The sequence below is a fragment of the Oryctolagus cuniculus genome, chromosome 3 (assembly GCF_964237555.1).
Source record: "Oryctolagus cuniculus chromosome 3, mOryCun1.1, whole genome shotgun sequence".
Lineage (NCBI taxonomy): Eukaryota > Metazoa > Chordata > Mammalia > Lagomorpha > Leporidae > Oryctolagus > Oryctolagus cuniculus.
The window spans coordinates 76,739,026-76,763,620 of NC_091434.1; the positions used below are offsets into that span (position 1 = coordinate 76,739,026).

Here is a 24,595-nt window from a genome sequence, read left to right on the forward strand (position 1 = left end):
TTGAACACCTGTAGGGTTTAGAAATCGCTGAAGCAGTTTTGCACACCTTAGTGATCTGAAAGCTCTTTCTATAGAACCATGACCTGCATTTTTGCTACCTGGTTAGTTCTTTAAAACACAAAATGGAAATCTTGAATCTGGCAAGTAGCAAAAGGAAAGTGAGATTAGCTATACTGTGTGTCAAGAGTGCAGAGAGGATCCCCTGAGGACTTAGGGAAGACATTTATTTTTTAAAGATTTATTTATTTTGAAAGGAAGAGGAAGAGGGGGATGAAGGGAGGGAGGGAGGGGGAGAATAGGGAGAGATGGGGAGGACTTCCATCTGCTGGTTCACTTCCCTGATGGCCACAACAGCCAGGCCAAGGCAAGAAGCCAGGGACTCCATCCAGGTCTCCCACATAGGTGGCAGAGACCCAAGTACTTGGGCCATCTTCTGCCTTCTCAGGCATATTATCAGGAAGCTAGATTGGGAGTGGAGTAACGAGGACTTGAACCAGCACTCTGATAGGGGTTGCAGGCATCCCAAGCAGGGGTTCAATCACTGCATCACATCCCCCCACTTAGGGATGATTTAATAAATACATCAATCTGTGAACTAAAGCTACAGCAGGTAGCCTGTTCCAAATTATCTGCCCCATGCTGATGGACGATGCTTGTTAGCATGATGCTGAAATGCAGCTGAAGGAATGCTGGATTTGGGGTCAGGAGATTCTAATCTGGAGTGCTCCCCGAATTCTGTAAGTCCCCTGTGTAATATGTTCATATAACATCTTTATATATATAAAACTTTAATAAAACTTTATATAACTAATTGTTTTCATTACTAAAATAGGACTAATTTCTGTGATGGTTATACATTTCAATGAAATAATAGGTATAAAACTAATACAAAGCATTGCTATTTATTTCTAAAAGGAAATAAGAGATCCTATAGGAAATTCTTAATTCAAGGAAGAATTTTTTAAAGACTTACTTATGTATTTGAAAATCAGAGTTACAGAGAGATAGAGACAGGGAGAGAAATCTTCCATCTGCTGGTTCACTCCCCAGATGGCCTCAACTGCTGGGTCTGGGCCTGGCAAAAGCCAGGAACTGGGAGCTTCGTCTGGGTCTCCCACGTGAGTGGCAGGGGCCCAAGTACTTTGGCCATCTTCCACAGCTTTTTCCTGGTGATTATCAAGGAGCTGAATCTGAAATGGAACAATCCTGACTGCAACCAGCACCTATGTGGGATGCGTGTATTGCAAGCGATGGCTTTACCTGCTATGCCACGATGTCAGCTATAAAGAATTTTTGAAAGAGTAAAACAAATAGAGCTCACCTAAATGCAGTGTATTGGAGTGAAATGGACATTTTGAATTTCGATTATAACAGCCTTTGTCTCTTCTGTTGAACAGTATTGTTTTTTTTTCTTCATACTCTTTTATTTAGTGTATGGTTAGTTTATGATCATTAAGCAAACTGAAAGTAGATCTTTGTAAAAATTACAAGTGGGAATGGAGAGGGAGGAAGAATGGTCAGAGCATGAGCAGGAAGTATCACTATGTTCTTAAATCTGTGTATGTGAATACATGAAAGTTGTATAACTTAAAAATAGAGCATAAATGAGATAAAGAAGAAAATAAAAACTGCCCTGAAGGCGACAGCTGTGTGTGGGGGGAAGCAAAACAGAACTGCTTTCAGGAAATCGTAAGACAAAAATCTGTAGTATTAATGCAAAGCATACTCCATTATGCAATGTAATAAACCAAAATTTCAAGTGTTATGGTAAGATAGAGAAGGAAGAGACCGAAATTCTTTGAATGAAGAAATGTTGATTGAGTTCACCCAGTCCTTTTCCAGGTCTCACAATTTACTCAGGTTTCGGAAGGACTGCACATGTGTGTTCTGCTTTAGGAAACAGAAAGGCATCTTTACCCAGGTGATCCCGTGGAAGAAACTCTTAGCCAACTGCTGTCAGGTACATCAGCTCAGAATATTTATTGCCAAACCAAAATGCATGTCCCTCGCAGTAGTTTGGCATCCAGGTGGATAATTCTAAGCCGTTTTTTCAAGTTTCACTTCCTGTGGGTACACTCTGTGACTAGTTCCTACCAGCGGCAGTACCATTCATTGCAGACCCTGATTAGAAGTGCAGTCTGGTGCCTGCACTGTGGCATAGTGGGTAAAGCCGCCGCCTGCAGTGCCGACATCCCATATGTGCACTGGTTCGAGTCCCAGCTGCTCCACTTGTGATCCAGCTCTCTGCTATGGAGAAAAAAGCAAATCCTTGGGTCCCTGCACCCATGTGGGAGACCTGGAAGAAGCTCCTGGCTCCTGGCTTTGAATCGGCCCAGCTCTAGTCGCTGTGGCCATTTGGGGAGTGAACCAGTGGATGGAAGACTCTCTCTCTGCCTCTGCCTCTGCCTCTGCCTCTGTGTAACTCTGCCTTTCAAATAAATAAATAAATAAATCTTAAAAAAAGTTGGTATCTGACTTTTATAATGTTATGGCTCCCTGATGGTCAGATTGGTCAAATGTTGCTGCTTCATTTAAACACTTTAGGCTTTCAACTCATATGAGGTGGTTTTTGGAAGATAGCCCTACTTAATGTCCATGTACCATCTATGTGTGAAGATGGCAGGGCCTTTGACACAGATAGTCAAGTTTCCTGATTTTAGAAAAAGCAACAGAACTTCCACAGTATAGTTTTTTTGTTTTTTTTTTTTGACAGAGTGGACAGTGAGAGAGGTCTTCCTTTTGCCGTTGGTTCACCCTCCAATGGCCGCCGCGGCTGGCGCACTGCAGCAGGCGCACCGCGCTGATCTGATGGCAGGAGCCAGGTGCTTCTCCTGGTCTCCCATGGGGTGCAGGGCCCAAGGACTCCACTGCACTCCCTGGCCACAGCAGAGAGCTGGCCTGGAAGAGGGGCAACCGGGACAGAATCCGGCGCCCCAACCGGGACTAGAACCTGGTGTGCCGGCGCCGCAAGGCGGAGGATTAGCCTAGTGAGGCGCGGCGCCGGCCCACAGTATAGTTTTATTTGAAGCAGGTAGGTCTCCTTTAATCTTCTATACTTTCTCATGGGTCAAGTGTTATATGTAATTTTTGGATTTTCAAGCAAAATTATGCAAAACAATTACAGGTTCCTCTAAATTCCTCATTCCACAGCACTGACCTCTTGATATTCCTGACATTGCATTAAGTCCTAGGAATAAAATCCCTAAGATGTGAACCCAGATAACATCCTGATGTCTCTGCTCCTTAAAGTCTGGGGAAGATTGGCCTGAACTCCCATTCTACTTCCTGCGAAAAGTTTGATCCCTTTTGTGATTTTATCATAAATGCCCAAGTGTTTACTATTCACAGGGTACCCCTGCTGCTCTGACCATTTTATCTTATCTGGGTTCTTTTAGTCTACAGTTTGGAAATTCCTTTACAAGTATCTTCTTGACTTAAACCCTCCCAAAGCTACCAGTGGCTTAGTGATGGTTTCCACATCACCAAGAAAGATTAGTAAGTATATCTTAAAGCAGATCTCTTAAATTGGTTTTGAGGCCTCAGGGTCCTTTCCGAAAAACACCCCTGCTGCTGTGTAGTGTCCCTGCAACCCTGGCCTCTTACCAGTCACTGGCTCCTCCTTCTGTCTCTTGTGTCTTCTTCCTGCAATGGCCTCAATCCTGTGAGCTCCCTACACATTCTGTCTGCACTCTGACTAGTCTAAGATGCAACTATCTCCCACTTAGATCTTTGCAGAAGCCTTGTAACTGCTCCCCACAGCTGTTCTGAATACAACAGTCAGAATAGAGTCCTTTGAAAATGTAAAGCATGGCTGGCGCTGCCGCTCACTAGGCTAATCCTCTGCCTGCGGCGCCGGCACCCCTAGTTCTAGTCCCAGTTGGGGCACTGGATTCTGTCCCGGTTGCTCCTCTTCCAGTCCAGCTCTCTGCTGTGGCCTGGGAAGGCAGTGGAGGATGGCCCAAGTCCTTGGGCCCTGCACCCGCATGGGAGACCAGGAGGAAGCACCTGGCTCCTGGCTTTGGATCAGCACAGTGCGCAGGCCATAGCAGCCACTTTCCGGGGTGAACCAACAGAAGGAAGACCTTTCTCTCTCTCCCTCTCTCCCTCTCTCCCTCTCTCCCTCTCTCCCCCTCTCTCTCCCCCTAAGCTCTGCCTGTCAAAAAAAAAAAAAAAAAAAAAAAAAAAGAGAGAAAAAGGCACATCCACATCAGTTCTCAGAACTCTTCAGTGGCTTGATATCTCAGTAAAAGCTCGTCTTCACCAAACAGACCTTTAAGCGCTGCAGGATTATCACTCTCATTTCATACCTGCTGTTTCCAGCCTAGCAGACTGTTTCTGAAACACGTACAGCATTCTTTTGCCTTGAGTCTGCAGTCCTGGCCAAGTTGACAACTGCAGTTTTCCTAGATACTCCATTCTTCTCGGTTCTCTATCCTAACGTCATTTTTCAGTTAGAACATTTTTCAGTTAGAACATTGACCTCTTTGCTTAACCTATTTCCTTAATTTTTATCATAACATTTTTCACTCTCTGGTATTCTATATATTTTACTTGTTTGTTTCTTCTGTCCTCTCCAAAACAGTGTTTTGCAAACTCCAACATGGGCTGGAATGCTGTGTGTCACCCCCAGAGTTTGTGGCCTGGGGCTTTAGAATTTGTTTCTAACAAATTCTCCAACAGTTTCTGATGCTGCTGCTGCTCCGTGGATCACACTTGGAGGCCCAGGGTGCTAGAACTGTTCAGGGCAGCACAGCAGCCATTCACTCCATGGCTTTCTGAAATTGGATTTAATGTTCATCGAAAGTAAAAAATTCATTTTGTTAGTCCTCTAACTTAATAGCCACAGAGACTGGACAGCACAGATATGAGTTTAAAACATTTATGTCATTGCAAAATAATTCTGTTGGACTCATTGCTCTAGGATATAAACTATGTAAGATAATTGTTTTGTTTTGTTTTTCTTCCCTCTCATTAGCATTCTTAAAAAGATTCATTTATTTGAAAGGTAGAGAGAGGGAAAGAGAGTGAACAAGCAAGCACTTCCAGCCATTGGTTCACGCCTCAAATGGCTGCAAAAACCTGGCCTGGACCAGGCCAAAGCCAAGAGCCTTCAACTCCATCTAAATTCCTCACATGAGTGGTAGGGGCTGTTATTTGGGCCATCATCTCTTGCCTCTCCAGGAGCTCCTAACCAGGTTTATATACTTGTGTTTATTTATTTGCTATACCTGGGGCTTATTTTGGTGTAAGGAAACAGGTAAATATGCAACTGTTATTTTTTTCTTCAGCTGGCTAGTCAATTTCCCCAATACTATTTGTTGAAAATGCAGTCTTTTTCCCCCAGAAATCTGAATTACTATCATATGCAGTTTTTAGTTCCCATATGTTTCAGTTGTAGAACTTTATGGTCTGTTGCATTCATCTGTCTGGGAATAGAAATATTTTCATGGTGAATTTGATTTCTGGGATTTTTTTGTTTTTTTGTTTTTCATGTTCATGTGATCTTAATAAAAAGGGAACGGAGTCAATGTAGTTCATAGATCCAATTCTAAGAATATAATGATATTCCCTCTCAGTTTTTGTGATAACAGATTTTTAATTTACATTATATTCAGACAGTGCTCTACTAAATAAAGAGTTCAACAAGTAAAAAGTAAAAGGACCTTAGCTGAACCTGAAATTATAGATTGAGAGATTAAAATCAAAGTTCCATGGTTTTCAGTTGTCTTTCAAAAAGGCATTTTCCTTAGAAAATATTTAGACAGCGTTGAGTTCAAATATCATGATATGGTCCTGGTTAGCTTGTAACCTTTCTGCCGTGAAGCCTGTCATAATGTGTAAAGATTATAAGAAAATTGAGGACACAGGCCATTTTAATATTCTCACCTGTTATCTACCTTTTATTAAATTAGAAAATTAATCTGTCACACATAGAAATACAACTAAGGCATATCCAAAGGTGATATAAAGTGTAAATCACTCAAACTGTTTAATCATGGAACTTTTCTTTCTACAAATATGTATATATACATATTTGTACTTTCAGGGGTTAAAATGTGACATAAAATGGGGATAAAACAAAAACCAAAATTAATATTTTGCTTTATTAACTTACTGTGTATTTTTGGCAGAGATTCTGAAGAACTTTACATTGAACAAGTAGGAGATTTTTGAAATTTTGTGTTATAACAATTAATTGACATATAGAGAAAGTATAATCTGTACATATCACCACATATTCATAGACAATAGCCAACAGCTATCCATCCATTTTATTGGCAATGAACGTCCTCACCTCTTGCAACTTAACTGCATTTGTAATTATATTGTTTTTACCTAGACATTACCTAATCCTTCTTAACTTTATTTACTATCAAATAAAATATCATTTCCAAGTCTGAAATTGGAACATATACTATCAGAGTGTTCCCATAGACTATATATTGCTCTCAGAATATACTTCCATTAGGCCTTTGTGCTAGTCTTCCTCTGGATGAAATTTAACAGTTACCATGCAACATGAAAATTTGGACAGTTGTCAACAAAGTTATGTGTGGCCATAGTTATTGCTCAGAAAAAGGATGTAAGACTCCTAAATGTTGTGCAAGACTCTAACAAATACACAGGGGTATGTATGTTGAAGAATGAAAAATATTCCAGAGAAAATTTTTTATTGAAGAGCTTAGAGTTCTTAATTGATTGATTTCTTGGTAGATGTAAAATGTGAAGCTACTTGTATGTGAGGAAGGAAATGGGAAGTGAGGAAGTGAGGTAGCACTAGGAAAGATGACTCTTGACCCCATTGAGATTGGAATGGGTAACAACTACAGAAAACGAGAGTGAAGTAGAGGACTGGTCTGAAAATGTATATAATGTGTTTGACCTTAAGACCACAGAGTGTCAGACAACTAACTCCTCCTATCCCTGCAAGAGACTCCACGTCTGGGCCGGTGCCGCGGCTCACTAGGCTAATCCTCCGCCTGCGGCGCCGGCACCCCAGGTTCTAGCCCCGGTTGCTCCTCTTCCAGTCTGGCTCTCTGCTGTGGCCTGGGAAGGCAGTGGAGGATGACCCAGGTGCTTGGGCCTTGTACCCGCATGGGAGACCAGGAGGAAGCACCTGGCTCGTGGCTTCAGATTGGTGCAGCACACCGGCCATAGCGGTCATTTGGGGGGTGAACCAACGGAAAAGGAAGACCTTTCTCTCTCTCTCTCTCTCTCTCTCTCTTTCACTATCTAACTCTGCCTGTCAAAAAAAAAAAAAAAAAAAAAAAAAAGGAGAGAGAGACTCCTCCTCTGGAGAAACTGAGTAAGAAAAGCTACAGACTTGGCAGCTGCGCTTACTTAGGAAAATGCAGGTGAAGCGCCATGGAACAATACATGTAGTCAGTTTAAAATGGCATGTGTGAGACACCTAGCCTAATCTTTCTGTCAAGTTCCTGAAAGCCAGTAGCCAGACTCATATCCCTTCTCAAGAAATTGGAGTCATTTTTCACTGATACTTGGGTTTCCTGCTGGTGGTGGCATGGGGGAGGGGTCTGACCAGCTCATTATCCTAAGGAAAACCTACACCTCCTTCCATGAAAATAACACTAGTTTAATGCCTTATTGTTAAGTATGAACTAACAGGATTGCTTATGTTTGAGGAAAGTATATGATATGAAAGGATTTTTAGTGTTGTACTTTTTCTCAGGTGGACAATGAAGAAAGACTCAGAGACTACATTGTTCTGTTAATGGTGTGAATAAAAACCTAAATCTATATCAAGAATTTGGAGTTTGTTGGAAAGTGAGGCAAAAATTGGGAAATAGCCCTGAATCTCAAGTTGGATATACAAGTTCCTATAGAAATAAGTCACAGCTGTGTTAGTATTTAACAATCACTGTTTGAAATTTTGGGGACCGTAAATTTATGTGGTTACTTTTTTATTGTCTTATGAACTTTTTCTGCCAAAGGCTGGATAGTAAAATACTAGGCTGTGTGAGCCATACTGTCTCGGTCACATCCATTCCAGTCTGCCATTGTAACACAAAAGCTGCCTGAAATATATTAACAAATGGACATGGCTGTTTCAGTAAACCCTTATTTACAAAAGCAGCCTGTGGGCCCTCTTTGACCTACAGGCTATTGTTTGCTTATACTGGCCTAGTACATCTAGGAGAGAATTAGATCTATGAGAACAGGTATGTCATAATACCTGCATTGTGTCTCCAGTGCTAGGCAAGATTAAATATTTTTTGAAGGATTTAAGAAACCTATTCCTCACTTTTTAGAATGTTGTGAGCTTCCTCATGTAGATACTTGCTGTCTGCTTTCTAAAGCCAAAATTTATCATCGCCTTTCCAAATGCTTCATTTTTATGAGAATTTTTGAGTATTAACAATGCATAAGCGAAACACTGCCTGGATTACCAATAATATTTTGAAGGAATACCTGATGAACTAAGTGAGCACCCTAAGAAGAATCCTCAAAGCACTAACTTTAACATCTAATGAAATTGATTTGTGAATCTTTATGATATTTTACAGTAAACCTATGATGGACTTGTTGATATTCCTCTGTGCACAGTATCACTTAAATCCATCAAGTTACACAATTGATCTGCTGTCAGCTGAAAAGAATCCCATTAAATTTAAGCCAAACACACCAATAGGAATGTTGGAGGTGGAAAAGGTGATTTTAAAGCCAAAAGTGTTGGATAAGAAAAAACCTACACCTATAATACCGGAGGTAAGAAATGATACGTTTTGGTTTCTTATGGCTGAAATATTAGGTTGATTTTTCAGTTATCAGTTATCTGTAGTTAATTATAAATGAAATAAAAATTGACTTCATGGGAAAATTTGTGTGAAAAAAGCTAATACGTTTTCTTAGGATGCTTTGTTGAGAATTCAGTTGGCTAAAGATTTATTTTATTTATTTGAAAGACTGAGTTACAGAGAGAAAGAGAAAGGTCTTCCATCCACTGTTTCTTCCCCAAATGGCTTCAATGACTGGAGCTGAGCTGATCCAAAGCCAAGCGCTAGGAGTTTCTTCTGGGTCTCCCATGTGGGTGTAGGGGCCCAAGGATTTGGGCTATCCGCCGCTGCTTTACCAGGGACATTAGCAGGGAGATGGATTAGAAATGGGGCAGCCTGGACTCATATGGGATGCTGGTGCTGCAGACCCTAGACTTTAACCCTTGTGCCACAGCGTTGGCCTCAGTACTCCAGACTTGAGATGCTTTAAAATGATCATCATGGCTACCAGAATCTAACAATTGTGAATGATCTCTATTTTAAGCTACTCATCAATTTTTTTTTTATATTTACAGGAAAGTTTTAGAATCTTTAATGAAAATCTACAAAAGTGGTTCTTTATAGTTTCTGGCTTCTCTATACTTGATAAGCAGTACTTGCAATTTAATGTCAACATTATTATTAATTCGTGGTACACATTGATTCAGTTTTTTAAAGTATGAATTTTAAGCCAAATTGTAGAAGTACTTAGATTTCAAGGAATATGCTTACATGATGAATACCAACCATTTTTCACTTATTAAAACACATAAAAATTTGTATATGAAATGTATGTGTAATTGATGTGATTTCAATGCACATTCTTTTTTTTTTTTTTTTTTTTGGACAGGCAGAGTTAGACAGTGAGCAAGAGAGAGACAGAGAGAAATGTCTTCTTATTTTCCATTGGTTCACCCACCAAGTGGCCACTACACCAGCGCGTTGTGGCTGACGTGCTGCGCCAAAGCCAGGATCCAGGTGCTTCCTCCTGGTCTTCCATGCGGGTACAGGGCCCAAGGACCTGGGCCATCCTCCACTGCACTCCCAGGCCACAGCAGAGAGCTGGACTGGAAGAGGAGCAACCGGGACAGAATCTGGCACCCCAACCGAGACTAGAATCTGGGGTGCTGGCGCCTCAGACAGAGGATTAGCCTATTGAGCCGCGGCGCCAGCCTCAATGCACATTCTAACATTTTTCATCATTGTATTGAGACTTTTTTAGAAAATATTGACAGGCTCTGGCTTCAGAATGAGCCCTTAAGGCATTTGGATCTGGCTAAAGAGCCCATGAGAGTATTTCAGGCATGGAAAGCCAAGACACTCTGGCAAAAAAAAAAAAAAAAAAAAAGCCTAAATGAAAGATCTCTGTGAATGAGATCCTGGCAGAAAGAACAGGCCATCAAAGAAGGAAGTACCTTTCTCTGAAGGGAGGAGAGAATTTCCACTTTGACTATGACCTTGTCGAAATAAGATCGGAGTTGGCGAACTCAAGAGGCTTCCATAGCCTTGGCAACTCATGACAAGAGCCTAGGGTGATTACTGATGCCATAAACAAGAGTGTCAATTGTTAAGTCAACAACAGGAGTCACTATGCACTTACTCCCCATCAAGGATCTCTGTCCTTAATGTGTTACTATGTGAATTAATGGTATAACTAGTACTCAATCAGTACTTTATACTGTGTTTCTGTGTGGGTGCAAACTGTTGCAATCTTAGTATATATACTTAGTATATATTAAGTTGATCTTCTGTATATAAAGATAATTGAAAATGGATCTTGATGAAGAATGGGATGGGAGAAGGATGAGAGATGGGAGCGTTGTGGGTGGGAGGGTGGTTATGAGGGGAAAAAGCCACTATAATCAAAAAGTTGTACTTTGGAAATTTATATTTATTAAATAAAAGTTAAAAAAGAAAACATTAACATGGTTTTAAAATATTAAAATGCAATGACTTTTTGTAATATATTGAATATTAAATATTAGCCTTTTGGGCTGCTTTCTGTATAGGTATATCTTAGATATTCCTGCTGTTTATCTACATGGAAATACTTTTATTTTGCTATGGAAATCTACAGTTTATAGATTATTCTCTTTCTACAAGAAAATGTCTTTGAGGATCTATAAACTGTAGATTTCATTTAGCATGGCTACATGGCGCTGAGTTTCATTTATATTCAGGATTTAATCAGTCACATCAAAATGATGAGATAATTACAATCAGCAATAATTTTGAGTTAGTATATACTTAAATGAAGAATATTTTAATATTCTTTATTGATATGTTTAAATTATCCCAAAAGTCATGAGAACAACATCAATAAAGGCTAATGACAATAGCTGATATTCATTTATTCATCATTTACTATGTGCCACACACAGTCACCATTCATATCTATTTACATGGATGATCTCACCATGTCTTCAATTGAGAGAAACACAATAGTTTAACCAAAATTTCCCTTTCTTTATTGCAGTAACTGACAAAACATTCAAGATAAAACATATATAATTCTGTATTATATCTACTTAGTAATTTTAAAGTAAATATTTCGAAGAACAAAGTAAAATCATCAGTAATACTAAGTATGAGGTGTTTTTTTGTTGTTGTTCCTTTTGGATTTAGACCTACTTAATATTTTACTATCCCAATGTTGTGAATTTAATCTGGATTATTTAATCAATAAACTAATATTTGTTTCTAAGAATTTGCTCTGGATTTATGAAATAACATTAATCAAGATGAATTTCACCACAAAGTAGGAAAGTACTATTTATTTTATGAATATGTAATTGAACATTATCTCATTGAGAAGTTGTTGTAGAAAATTTGTTTGAATTAGTAAATTATGGTGTAAGTATGGCTCTTTTTTTTTTCCCTAGAAAACTGTGAGAGTAGTGATCAATTTTAAGAAAACACAGAAGACAATAGTGAGAGTTAATCCACATACATCACTTGAAGAACTTGCCCCTATAATATGTAGCAAATGTGAGTTTGATCCATCACACACACTGTTGTTGAAAGATTATCAATCTCAGGAGCCCCTTGACTTAACAAAATCTCTCAATGACCTGGGACTAAGAGAATTATACGCCATGGATGTCAGCAGAGGTAAGTGAAATCCATTTTATTCATTTAATAGGATGTATATGTGGGTGCCTTGTTCTTATACATAGGTATTCTCAAGTTCATCATGGTGAGGTAAAGAATCCTATTGAGAGAAGTAAATACATATCATTGGGTATAAGAAAACAAATAAGTACAAATCAGGTTACATTCAGTTATTTAAATTATAAGGAATACTTGTCTTTTTAGCTTTCTTCTGCATTTTATGTTTTTCTGTCTACCCATGAATTTTTTGGGCACATTTAACTTCTTTGTGATTTTGAGATTTAAATAGAAAATAAAAATTTACATGTGAATTCATTGTTCTGTTCAAGGGTCAGTTATTGCCTACTCATTGTGGTTTTGTCTGAGTCTTAATTATTCAACTTTGAAAGTTTCTTGACATATTTCTTTCTAAGGTCAGCACCCAAAGTAAACTGGCTTATGAAACCAATCAAACTAATTCCCAAAATTTCAAAAGAGCTTGCAGTGTTAATCTACAGAAATAATGTAACAAATTTTGGTGATATTGGATAATGTTGGTTTGTATATCTCATAAGCAAATCCAAGTGTATTTATTCAACATTAATCTGTTTTGCTAGAAGAAATAAAAATTTAGTGAAGGAGACAATTAACTTATGTACTCTGTGCATATATCACTTCAAACATTATTCAGATGTTGTACATTTTGTAAAGCGTAGACTATATATAGCTCAGTAATGTTTTATACTTGAGCAAACTGAGTCTTTACAGTCAATTTACCCTCTTTTACCCCCTCCTTCTGTAGCTGCTTCTGTTACTGCCTTCACTAAGTCATCTTTACAAGGTAAGACGTGAATTAGTAGAAACAAATTATAACATGAAATTGGATAAATCATAAAGATAGGCTTCTAGTTTTACCTGGTTTTAACATTACTAATATATATGTTCTGTAAAAAAATTTAGTTTAGAGAATATCTGGTTTTCATTTCCTTAAAAATAATTTATTTCTGAATTTAATTAAAACAATTTTATTTCAGTAAACATTTGAAAATCATATGATACGAAGATTGTGATAAAGCTTATTTCTTACTCTCATGCAAGAAAAAGTGACTTTGTTGGAATTTTTATTGGGTAGAAATTCTAGTAGTTTGGTGGTACTGTGGGGGAGGATATTGTATTTTCATTGAACAATTATGTAGAATAATCTCATGTTCATCACAGTAAAACTTTGCAGCCATTAACTTACAAACATTCTGTGATAATGTGGAAAATTCTTGTACTAAGATTACCGTTTAAATCATAAAAATGTGTTTAATGTGGGAAAAAAGTTTCATATAATATTCTGGGAGGAAATAACAAGAGGACCTCAAAACGTTCATGGAAAATGAGCATTTTGTTTTAATTCCGGTTTTTCCATGAGCTTATATATAAACGCTTTAATAATGGTTACCTTTCAATGGTAGGGCTATAGGTAATTTTCCATATTTCTTTATTATAATTTTTTAAAAGATTTTATTTATTTATTTGAGAGGTAGAGTTACAGACAGTGAGAAGGAGAGACAGAGAGAAAGGCCTTCCATCCGCTGATTCACTCCCCAAATGGCCGATCCAGAGACAGGAACCAGGAGCTTCCTCAGGGGCCCAAGCACTTGGGCCATCTTCTACTGCTTTCCCAGGCCATAGCAGAGAGCTGGATTGGAAGAGGAGCAGCCAGGACTTGAAACGGCTGCCATATGGGATGCCGGCGCCACAGGCGGAGGATTAACCTACTGCACCACAGCACCGGCTCCTATTATAAAATTTTATAATGGGCATGTATTGCTTTCCTACAGAAAAGCTTCAAAAATATCCAATAATAATCAAGTCTAGAAATCTTTGTTCTCTATTTAAAAAGGATAAGTTGACATTTGATTACTATAATAATTATTGTCCTACTTTAAAAACATTTAATAAACTGTATAATTATGCATTATTGGGATCCTGTCTTTACCAATTTTTTGAAGTGCACTGATACTCTCCATTCCAAGAATTAAGCCTGCATAAATAGTAGTATGATTCTTTATTAGTAGTGGTTGTCATAAAGACTAGCCAAATGAAAGGAGTTGAAAATTTTTATGATCTTAATGTGGATCCTGGCTACAAATCAAAAGAGAGGCATTTTAGTTCTTACACTGCATTAACTGTCAAGCTAATTTGGCAAGCTGTTGGTGGAAATAACTTTATCTGACTAGATTTCACCTTTCACTTCTATAATCTGACTAGATTTCACCTTTCACTTCTATAATTAATAATAATTGTAATATAAAGAAATGAGAAAAAGTAGTCTCTGGTTCTTTCCAAAAACAGTCTTCTGTTACTTGTACTTGTTTTTGGTCCTGACTTTGCCACCTTATGCGTTTCTAATCCTAAGCATGTTCTACAATCCTTTCATTTGGAAGATGTTGAATGCACTGATTTCTGATATTGCTTCCAATCATGCAAAGTATGTGACTTATTGAGGTTGTTATATTATGAACTATAAGAGAACGGAATAATAAAATTGAGGAAGAGTCTTTCACAGTGTCAGAATCCACAAGGTCATTCCAAATGCTGTCTTAGTATTTATTTATTTATTTTTATTTTTTGACAGGCAGAGTGGACAGTGAGAGAGAGAGAGAGAGACAGAGAGAAAGGTCTTCCTTTGCCGTTGGTTCACCCTCCAATGGCCGCCACGGCTGGCGCACTGCGGCCAGAGCACCACGCTGATCCGAAGGCAGGAGCCAGGTCCACTGTACTCCCGGGCAATAGCAGAGAGCTGGCCTGGAAGAGGGGCAACCGGGACAGAATCTGGCGCCCCGACCGGACTAGAACCCGGTGTGCCTGCGCCGCAAGGCGGAGGATTAGCCTATTGAGCCGCGGCGCCGGCCTGTCTTAGTATTTAACCCTGAATTGCAATGTTTCCTACATGGAGCTGTAAATAAAGACTCAGAAGTGAACTAAAGTGGGTGTTGTGGGGTGATAGCTCCTGGCTAGGCTTGATCTCACTTCTTGCCTCTGTGTAGGGTAGAATTCAAGAGAGAGACATAGATAGAGATCAGCAAAAAGGCAAGATTTATTTACAGGTGATGGGCAAGTACACACACAGGAGAAAGTGTGGGCAACCTTAAGAAAGAGGCCAGCAATAAACAGGAACTGTCCTCTCCTGTTTGGGGGCATAGAGGGTGGTGTTTGGGCTATGACTTAATTAACTATTCAGAGAGAACAGAGTTTGGGGTAGGGCTTGAGTACTGCCCCCCCATCTTTATTTTATTTGAAAGTTAGAGTTAGAGAGAGATCTTCTATCCTTTGATTCACTCTCCAAGTGGCCACTGTGGCCTGGGATGGACCAGGCTGAAGCCAGGAGCTTCATCCAGGTATCCTATGTAGGTGAAAGGGCCCAAGGACTTGAGCCATCTTCTGCTTTCCCAGGAAGTCTATTCAATAAATGTGAATTGTCATGACATCAGGTGTGTGATGAAAATGGGGTTTGGGTGGCGCACGGGATGCATGGCAGGTGCTGACAAACCTCAACTCCTTCGTGTTAGCTATCTCCCTTCCTACATCAGAGGGTGACGAGGTCCCTGGAAATTGCTTTACCAGAAATAGCCATGTGCAATATTCTGCTTATGTTTATATATGGCCAACCATATTAATTTGCAATCTACAACATAAATTTAATTATATGTATCTATTCAATTAGTACGAGTTTCTATCTTGAAACAGTGGCGTTTTAAAAATCACAGCTATTACAATTCAACTTAAAGTGAATACGAGTCTCAGTTCTAGTGTTTAATGGCTGTGTCGTCATGCATGTTATTCAAACTATCTGGTTAGCTTGTTCTTATGAAATAAGTTAAGCATGTAAAAAGCAAAAATATTTTCAAAGTTCTATGTGTTCATCAGTATTAGTTGTTAGCATTGTCAAACTCGCTGTGCTGAAATGTACTGCTTATTTAATATTTGAATCATCAGATTTCAATATTTATGAAATAGTTTTCCCTCAATATGTTGTTTTGACATTTTCCATTGATATACTTATTGGTATTAACCATGTTTGCTTTCCTGAAGTAGCCCCCTGCTTGGTCATAATTTATTTAATTTTGTAAACACTTTTTTAAATGAGAGCAATACAGTAAGAATATACATCATTCCTAAGTTATACTTTAGCTATCAAATGTTGATACACAGTGCTTTGTTTCCAGTGTCCTTGAAAGTATATTTTAATTTACCATAAAATCCATGTTTCATTGTAGAAGAAATATTTTTTAAAAGATTTATTTATTTATTTGAAGTCAGAGTTACACTGAGAAAGAACGAGAGGTAGAGAGAGAGGTCTTCTATCAGCTGGCTCAATCCTGAATTGGCTGCAGTGCCTGGAGCTGTGCTGATCGGAAGCCAGGAGCCAGGAGCTTCTTCCAGGTCTCCCACACAGGTGCAGGGGCCCAAGGACTTGGGACATCTTCAACTGATTTCCCAGGCCATAGCAGAGAGGTGGATTGGAAGTGCAGCAGGCGGGTCTCAAAGCAGTGCTGATATGGGATGCCGGCACTGCAGGCAGTGGCTTTACCCACTACGCCACAGTGTCAGCCCCGTGTAAAAGAAATATTTATGAAATTTACTTTTTTTTATTTGAAGAAACCAAATAATTTGTCTTGTTCCCACATTCATAATTTTGCTGATTGCATCCTGTGGTGTCAGTTAACATGTTTCTTTGCCCTTTTTATTTCCTGTAAATTAATTAATATAGAGATCTGATCAGGTTTTGGTAGGCTATTTTGCAAGAATGCTTTATGATATGTGGTATTGTGTATTCCTTTTGTGGATGCATAATGTGCATAATGGAGAATTATTTTTCTGATGTTAGCTATTGATGATCATGGCCATCTTGTTCATTAAGAGCCAGAAAATGATGGTAGTCTGATGAAACATTCTTGTTCTTATTAGCTGAGATATTTCCAAGAAAGCAAACTTTCCAGGTCAACTGTATGACTAGATAGAATTGAATTAGAAAAGGTTTAATAAAATTGTGGTTCTTTGCCTCCATTACTTTTTTTAAAAACTTTATTTAATAATTATAATTTTCCAAAGTACAGTTTATGGATTACATTGGCTTTCCCCCCCATAACTTCCCTCCCACCCGCACCTCTCCCATCTCCCGCTCCCTCTCCCATTCCATTCACATCAAGATTCATTTTCAATTATCTTTATATACAGAAGATCAATTTAGTATATATTAAGTAAAGATTTCATCAGTTTGCACCCATACAGAACATAAAGTGTAAATACTGTTTGAGTACTAGTTATAGCATTAATTCACATTGGACAACACATTAAGGACAGAGATCCCACATAAGGAGTAAGTGCACAGTGACTCCTGTTGTTGACTTAACAATTTGATACTCTTGTTTATGGTGTCAGAAATCTCCCTAGGCTCTAGTCATGAGTTGCCAAGGCTATGGAAGCCTCTTGAGTTCGCTGACTTTGCTGCCTCCATTACTTTTGAAAATAATAGACTGGTTCTCTAGCTTAACAGAAAGGTAAATAATGAGGATGTATTAGTTTTTTTAGTATCATTGTGAATGCTGAGATAAAATTACAAAGAATTAAACTTAAATGATGTGTTTGAATTTTAATTACTCTTCTTATGTCCAGAGTGCCTTGCTTTTTATTAATAGAAACCATCTTGGTCTGGGCCCTGAGTCCTTCTAACATGACTCCAGGAGACTTCGATGGCTTGCTTTCTGGTATAACTAGGAGTTCCAAGCTCATCTGGTATATTCCTTGGTACCAACAAAGAGTCAGCCATCCTGAAAACATTTGTGGAGCATGAAACCTAGACATAATCTGGGCCCGGGTAGCTTAGCACTATAGGATTTGTCCTTGTCACAGACCCCTTCAGTTGACACTAAAATACTTTCTGGAGAATTTTAAAGAAATGTTGCACCTGCAGCATCAGGGTTTGACATTTGCCATTTTGATTGAAGTGTGGTTTCTCAGTTTAGGCATTATTAACATCTTGGGCCAAATAATTCTTTGTTACTGGGGACTGTCTTTTGCATTGTACTGCGTTTAGCACCATCACTGGCTTCTACCCATAAATACCAGAGCCACATTCTCCTGACCTGGTTCCCAATTGTGACAACAAAGATTGTCCCTACACATTGTCAAATGTCCTCTGGGAGACAAAACTCTCTCAGTTAAGAACAGTGGATTAAAGAAGCAATGTTTTCAAAACTTTTAACAAAGTACTAGGTACAGTCTTCAGTGAAGGTCCGTACAGGGTTGGTTCCAAGACACCCAGCAGATAAAAAATCTACAAATGCTCAGCTCCAATGTATAAAATGGCATAGTGTTTGTATATAACCTGTGTAAATTCTCCTGTGTGCTTCAAACCATCTTTAGATTATTATAACACCTGATAAAATTCAAGTGTTATGGATATAACTATTACACTGTATTTTTGCAGGGGTGGGGAAGCTTTTTTCTGCCAAGGGCCTTTTGGGTTTTATATCCTCATTCACAGGCCATACAAAATTATCAACTTAAATAATTAGCCTGCAATAGATTTCCTGAATTTCCTTTTTTTTATGATTTATTTGAAAGGCAGAGTTGCAGAGGTGGGGGGAGAGAGACAGAGAGATCTCGCATCTGCTGGTTCACTCTCTAGATGACCGCAATGGCCAGAGCAGAGCCTGTCTGAAGCCAGGAACTTTTTCCAGGTCTCCCATATGGGGGCAAGGACCCAAGGACTTGAGGCATCCTCCACTGCTTTCCTAGGTACATTAGCAGGGAGCTGGATCAGAAGTGGTGCAGCCAGGGCTCAAACCAGCACCCATATTGGATGCTGGCACTGCAGACTGTGGCTTAATCCGCTGTGCCACAGCGCCGTTCCAACTTTGTTGAATTTAGAGTCCTGCCTGTGGTTCCCATTGAAGGACCAGACTAAATGATTTTGCAGGCGGGTATTATTATTATTATTATTATTATTCCCCATCCCTGGAAGGAATAATAAGAATAAAACTCTGTGTGTGTTAATCATAGGTGTAATTGTTTTTTCAAATACTGAGGCTGATTGAATCTACAGATAGGAAATTCAGATACAGGAGACTGACTAAACATGACGACTCATGTTTTGGAAAAAAAAATTCAAGATAAGTGCTGAGATAAAATTACAGTCACAGGGACAAAGTGTGGCAGCAGCTTCACATCTCATTTAGTTGGCAGTGCCCTTTTTACTTTTAAAGCTGAAGTGTTGGGAATTATGTGTAAAACACAGACTCATCACAGTGAATTTAATCCTATCCTAGCTCTGTCACTTTTTGATGGTTGACCCTGTGTGTCTCTTAATTTTTTAAGCTTCAGTTTCCTCTGCTGTGAAATTGGAGCACTATTTGCTTATTACTTGCAGAATTTAATAAGATACAAGGTGCCTGTCAGAGCGCCTGGTTCTTAACAGACTGTAATTAGTTGCTTTCATCATTAAGTATGTTATTAACGAGAAAATAGTAAAAGATAATTTTGGGAATGAGCATTACAAAAGTAAGATGTTTTTCTTCTATTTTAGAGTCGTGCCAAATATCTCAAAACCTAGACTTCATGAAGGAGAAGGAAAATAAAGGGTTCTTCAGTTTCTTTCAACGCAGTAAGAAAAAGCGGGAGCAAGTGAGTATTTTCTTAGGAGGCATTTGCAAGATTCTTCAAATCTCTTTGTAAATGATAAGTGTTTTTTATCTTGAAATCACGTGTAAATATTGCCTTTCAATTCCTCCTTAGACGGCAAGTGCCCCAGCAACCCCTCTAATAAATAAGCACCGTCCAACTTTTACAAGGTCCAACACCATTTCCAAGCCGTTTATCTCTAACACACTGCCTTCGGACGCACCCAAAAAGAGGCGGGCCCCGCTGCCGCCGATGCCAGCGTCTCAGAGCGAGCCCCATGACCTGGCACACATCCAGGAGAGACCAGCTTCGTGCGTGGTGAAGGCTGCGAGTGTGGATGAAAATGATAAGGTGCGTAGTTGTGTTTTGTTTTTAGGATGCGTTAGGGAACATCTGCTTTTTAACCTCTTACTTTGTTTGGGATTTTCTGCAGAAACTTCTAAGAAGGCTAGCAGTGGTCATAATGTATAATAAGAATAAATAATTAGTAATAAGGTTGATACTGGGAAGAGTTTGTATGTATGCTTCTGTGATGCAGTAGGGAGGAATGTCCATTTTAAGTAGCTTTCATATTCAAGTAAATAAAATATTCATAAATCTCAAGTCCTATTTTCCTAAGGCCCAACCAAGGAGATCATGATGCTTAGATTAGGAAATGGCCTTGCTTTAAAAAAATGTTTTGCTGAATTATTTTCATTATATTTGAAAGGCAGAGAGAAACAGAAAATGAGCATCCATCCTCTGGTTCACTATCCAAATACCCACAACACCCAGGGCTGGGCCAGGATGAAGCCAGGATACCCAGAACTTAATCTGGGATCTCCTACAAGGTAGCAGGGGGCCAAGTAAAGATTATTTTTGAGTGATTTGTTTTCCCAACAGCAAAGCATTGTTGGTAGTTTTCTGAATACATGTATCTTCTCTTTCCCTGAGTTTTCTCCAGGGAAAATGCTGTTGTCTGCTTGGTACACAGATACTCTGTCATTAAAAAAAAAAAAAAAAGTCGTCTTGCACAGAATATATTGCAAATACATTATACTCCAGTATTCAAAGCAAGCACTGGTCCAGTTGTATCTTTTCCTTACAGTTACTATTACTCCCCTTTATTTCCAGATTTTTTTCCCTGTTAATGCCATTTTGTAGGGATCCAATTGCAAAGTACTTTTCATGGCCAGACAATTTATACATTTCTTGCTTTACTCTTATAGAATATAAATGAATTTTTGGCCAGTGCCGTGGCTCACTAGGCTAATCCTCCGCCTGTGGCGCCGGTACCTCGGGTACTAGTCCCACTTGGGGTGCTGGGTTCTGTCCAGGTTGCTCCTCTTCCAGTCCATCTCTCTTCTGTGGCCCCGGGAAGGCAATGGAGGATGGCCCAAGTGCTTGGGCCCTGCACCCACATGGTAGACCAGGAGGAAGCACCTGGCTCCTAGATTCGGATTGGCGCGGTGCCATTTGGGGAGTGAACCAACAGAAGGAAGACCTTTCTCTCTGTCTCTCTCTCTCCCTAAGCTCTGCCTGTCAAAAAAATAAAAAAGAAGAATATAAATGAATTTTAAAGTAAATGTGATTGAAAATGAGACAACATATTTTGCTGGTTGTCAACAGAATAACTTTGAGAACAAATTTTGAGATATTTGAGACACTGAGAATTTTTTTTATCTAGTTGAAAAATTTTATTTTCCTCTCAAACTTTGTAAATTCAGTGCTCAAATGAATTAACCTCCTACCAAATATACATTTATTTGCTTATTTTAATTTTTTAAGATTTATTTGAAAGACTTACACAGAGAGGAGAGGCAGAGAGAGAGCGAGAGAGGTCTTCCATCCGATGGTTCATTCCCCATTTGGGCGCAACGGCTGGAGCTGTGCCAATCCGAAGCCAGGAGCCAGGAGCTTCTTCCAGGTCTCCCACATGGGTGCAGGGGCTCAAGGACTTGGTCCATTTTCTACCACTTTCCCAGGCCACAGCAAGAGCTGAATGGGAAGTGGAGTAGTAGAGACTCGATCCAGCGCCCACATGGGATGCCAGGGCTTTAACCTGCTGCGCCACAGCGCCAGCACCCATTTTAATTTTTTTAAAGATTTATTTGTTTATTTGAAAGGCAGAATTACAGATAGGCAGTGGCAAAGAGAAAGGGCTTCCATCTGCTGGTTTATTCCCCAGATGGCTGCAATGGCTAGAGCTGCACTGATCCTAAGCCAGGAGCCAGGAGCTTCTTCCGGGTCTCCCATGTGAGTGCAGGGGCTCAAGGACTTGGACCTTTTTCTGCTGCTTTCTCAGGCCATAACAGAGAGCTGGATGGGAAAGTGGAGCAGCCAGGACTCAAACTGCGTCCATGTACGATGCTGGCACTGTAGGCAGCAGCTTTACCCACTATGCCACAGTACTGGCCCCTATATGCTTCTTTTACTAAAAAAAAAAATTTAGAGGCAGGCATAGCTTGGGACACCCTCATCCCATATTGTAGTACCTAGGTTCATGCTCTAGCTCTGCTCCTAGTGTCTGCCTCGCCCAGTTGTTGCAGGCATTTGGATAGTAAGAAGCAGTGAATCAGAGATCCAGCTCTCTCTCCCCTGCTCTTTCCCTCTTTCCCTCCTGCACCTCCTCCTCCCTCTCAGTCTCCATCTCAATCTCCCTCTGCCTCTCTGCCTTCCTAGTCAAAAATTTATGAAAATAAAATTTAACTACTTTTAAGTATAAGCTATTAGGTATATTTAAAAAGTAGCGAATTGAACAGATAGAAAGGGAAGAACAATCTTTTTTTTTTTTTTAAGATTTATTTTATTTATTTGAAAGAGTTACAGAGAGAGGTAAAGACAGATAGATAGGTCTTCCATCAGCTGGTTCACTCCCCAAACAGCCACAACGGCCGGAGCTGTGCTGATCCGAAGCCAGGAGCTTCTTCCAGTTCTCCAACGTGGGTGCAGGGGCCCAAGAACTTGGGCCATCTTCTACTGCTTTCCCAGACCATAGCAGAGAGCTGGATTGGAAGAGGAGCAGCCAGGACTAGAATCGGCGCCCATATGGGAGCCCGGTGCTTCAGGTTAGGGCTTTAACCCACTGTACCACAGCACCAGCCTCAGGAAAGAACAATCTTAACATTAATAGTTACTTGGAAAATATCTACTAAATTGTCTTAATTCTACTAAGATTTTCTTGTCTACTGTTATGGTATTAAGTCTCATCTTAAAAATCAGGAAGATCACTTTTTCAAATGGTAAAATTATTTACTGGCAGTTTTCTGGGATAACTGGTGTTTGGGTGCAGTTTTGCAGGATAGGATTCTTTAGTTCAGTCTTACAATATGTGTGTGAGTGCATGAGTCAGGCAAAGGAACCCTGTTCAGAGAACTTGTTGAAGACTATGGCATGCCTGGGCCGGAGCAGGAAACAGAGACTAAATGAGGTAAGCAGGGACCAAGTCAGAGATCCAGAGTCTGCCTTTCATCCTTGTAGCCCTGTTTTGTTTCTTCATAGGATAAAGTAACATTTTCAGAACTGTTTTATATTCTAATTACCATAAAACTACATTATAAGGGTATAAATTATATTCTCGAGTAACTCCCGAAGCCTTTCTCTTTGTGGAGAAAGAAATCTTGGCGCCTGCTCACTGATTTTTAGTCCGGCTGTCCTCATCCAGTCTATTCCAGTAAACTTCCTCTGTGCTTGCGTCCCGAGAGGCTTCCTCTGACTTTCCAGTAGTCTGCTGCTTAGAATTCTGGGCTGTGCTACCAGTGACCTCACTGAAAGCCGTTTCTTTGGACTCTCACCCTCTGCTGTATGACCAGTTGGTGCCCTGTGTTAAGTAATCTTTTTTTTTTTTTTTTTTTTTTTTTTTAGTGTGTTGCCTTTGGCAAACTGCACATCTTTATAGAATTTTCTAATTATTTTTTCTTTTGATCTGGACATCTGGATAGTTCTTTGATGTATTGTTCAGTGGGACCCTGAATTATTTGTTTTTCCCTAGAGAAGATGAAAAACCTTTTTTAAAAAAATGTATTCATTACGCAAATTCTTAATTATGAACGGTGGTTTTGTTTGTCATTGTGTGTGCATACACTTGAATGTGTGCTTTCCTAGGCATCCCGGCATGAATTTCCTTAACTTCTTGGGCATATTTGACAATCAGTCACCCCTCCTTCTTCTGTTTTAGCCTCCTTCTTGGTCTAGATACTCTTCTTAATCTGACCTTTCTGGACTTTTGGATTTTGTGTTGTGTGTGTGTGTGCGTGTGTTTTGTTTGTGTGTGTGTTTGTTTGTTTTTCATTTGGAAGTACCTGAACCCAATTGGCCTGTATTCACTATAGACTTTCAGAGAAGATGTCTGTGTTTTATTGAGTTACTGAGCTGATGGCTGTCAACAAGAGTGGCTTAAATATTATCCCCTCAAAAGATGTTTGTTAAATCCTAACTCCTAATACCCATGAATGTGATCTTACTTAGAAAAAATTTTTGAAGACATAATCAAGTTGAGGATGTAGAGATGAGATCATCTTGGTATTAAGTTGGACCCAAATCCAATGACTGGTGTCTTTATAAGAAGAGAAGACAGAGGAGAAGGGACCTTGAAGGTGGGACAGAGGCTTGCATTACACTGCCACGGCCGTGGCCTTCTTGGAGCTGCCGGAAGCTGCAGGCAGCAAGAGGGTATCATCCCATTTTGCCTTCCAAAGCAGCGTGGCCTTGCCAGCACCGTGATTTCAGACTTCCAGCCTTCAGAACTAGGGAGGAATGAATTTCTGTTGTTTTAAGCCACCTAATTATGCGATTTGCTACAGTACCGCCAGGAAACTAATGATCACCTTTATAATCTCAGTCTCACTGTTGTTGCAGTTCCAGATTGAAATCATGGTTGCTTGCTGACTTGTCACTACCTGGAAAAGAGCGTCTTAAAGTGCAACTCATTTTTTCCCTCAAATGGAAAAGCTCTAGATCATCTTTGCTATTTTCTTCATATTTCATTAAGTCTCACATTATAATATCATCTATTCCCTCTGCTGAAGTCATTCCTAGAGAAATCAAGGGCAGAGAATAAGGAGAGAATCAATACTTTG

At 39.5% G+C, this 24,595-nt stretch overlaps 1 protein-coding gene across 18 annotated transcripts in view; it reads left to right on the top strand.

The window, feature by feature from the left end:
- COBLL1 (cordon-bleu WH2 repeat protein like 1) overlaps positions 1–24,595 on the top strand; it is a 193,958-nt gene that overhangs the window by 124,960 nt on the left and 44,403 nt on the right. For 10 of the 18 annotated variants that reach the window (XM_051848576.2, XM_070070742.1, XM_070070743.1 and 7 more), the window contains 5 exons: positions 8,526–8,727; positions 11,657–11,885; positions 12,667–12,705; positions 19,444–19,541; positions 19,653–19,889. In XM_051848576.2, coding sequence (XP_051704536.2) covers positions 8,526–8,727; positions 11,657–11,885; positions 12,667–12,705; positions 19,444–19,541; positions 19,653–19,889 — 805 coding nt within the window. The remainder of the gene's footprint in view (positions 1–8,525; positions 8,728–11,656; positions 11,886–12,666; positions 12,706–19,443; positions 19,542–19,652; positions 19,890–24,595) is intronic. The other 8 variants (XM_070070751.1, XM_070070746.1, XM_070070748.1 and 5 more) reach the window with 1 other exon arrangement.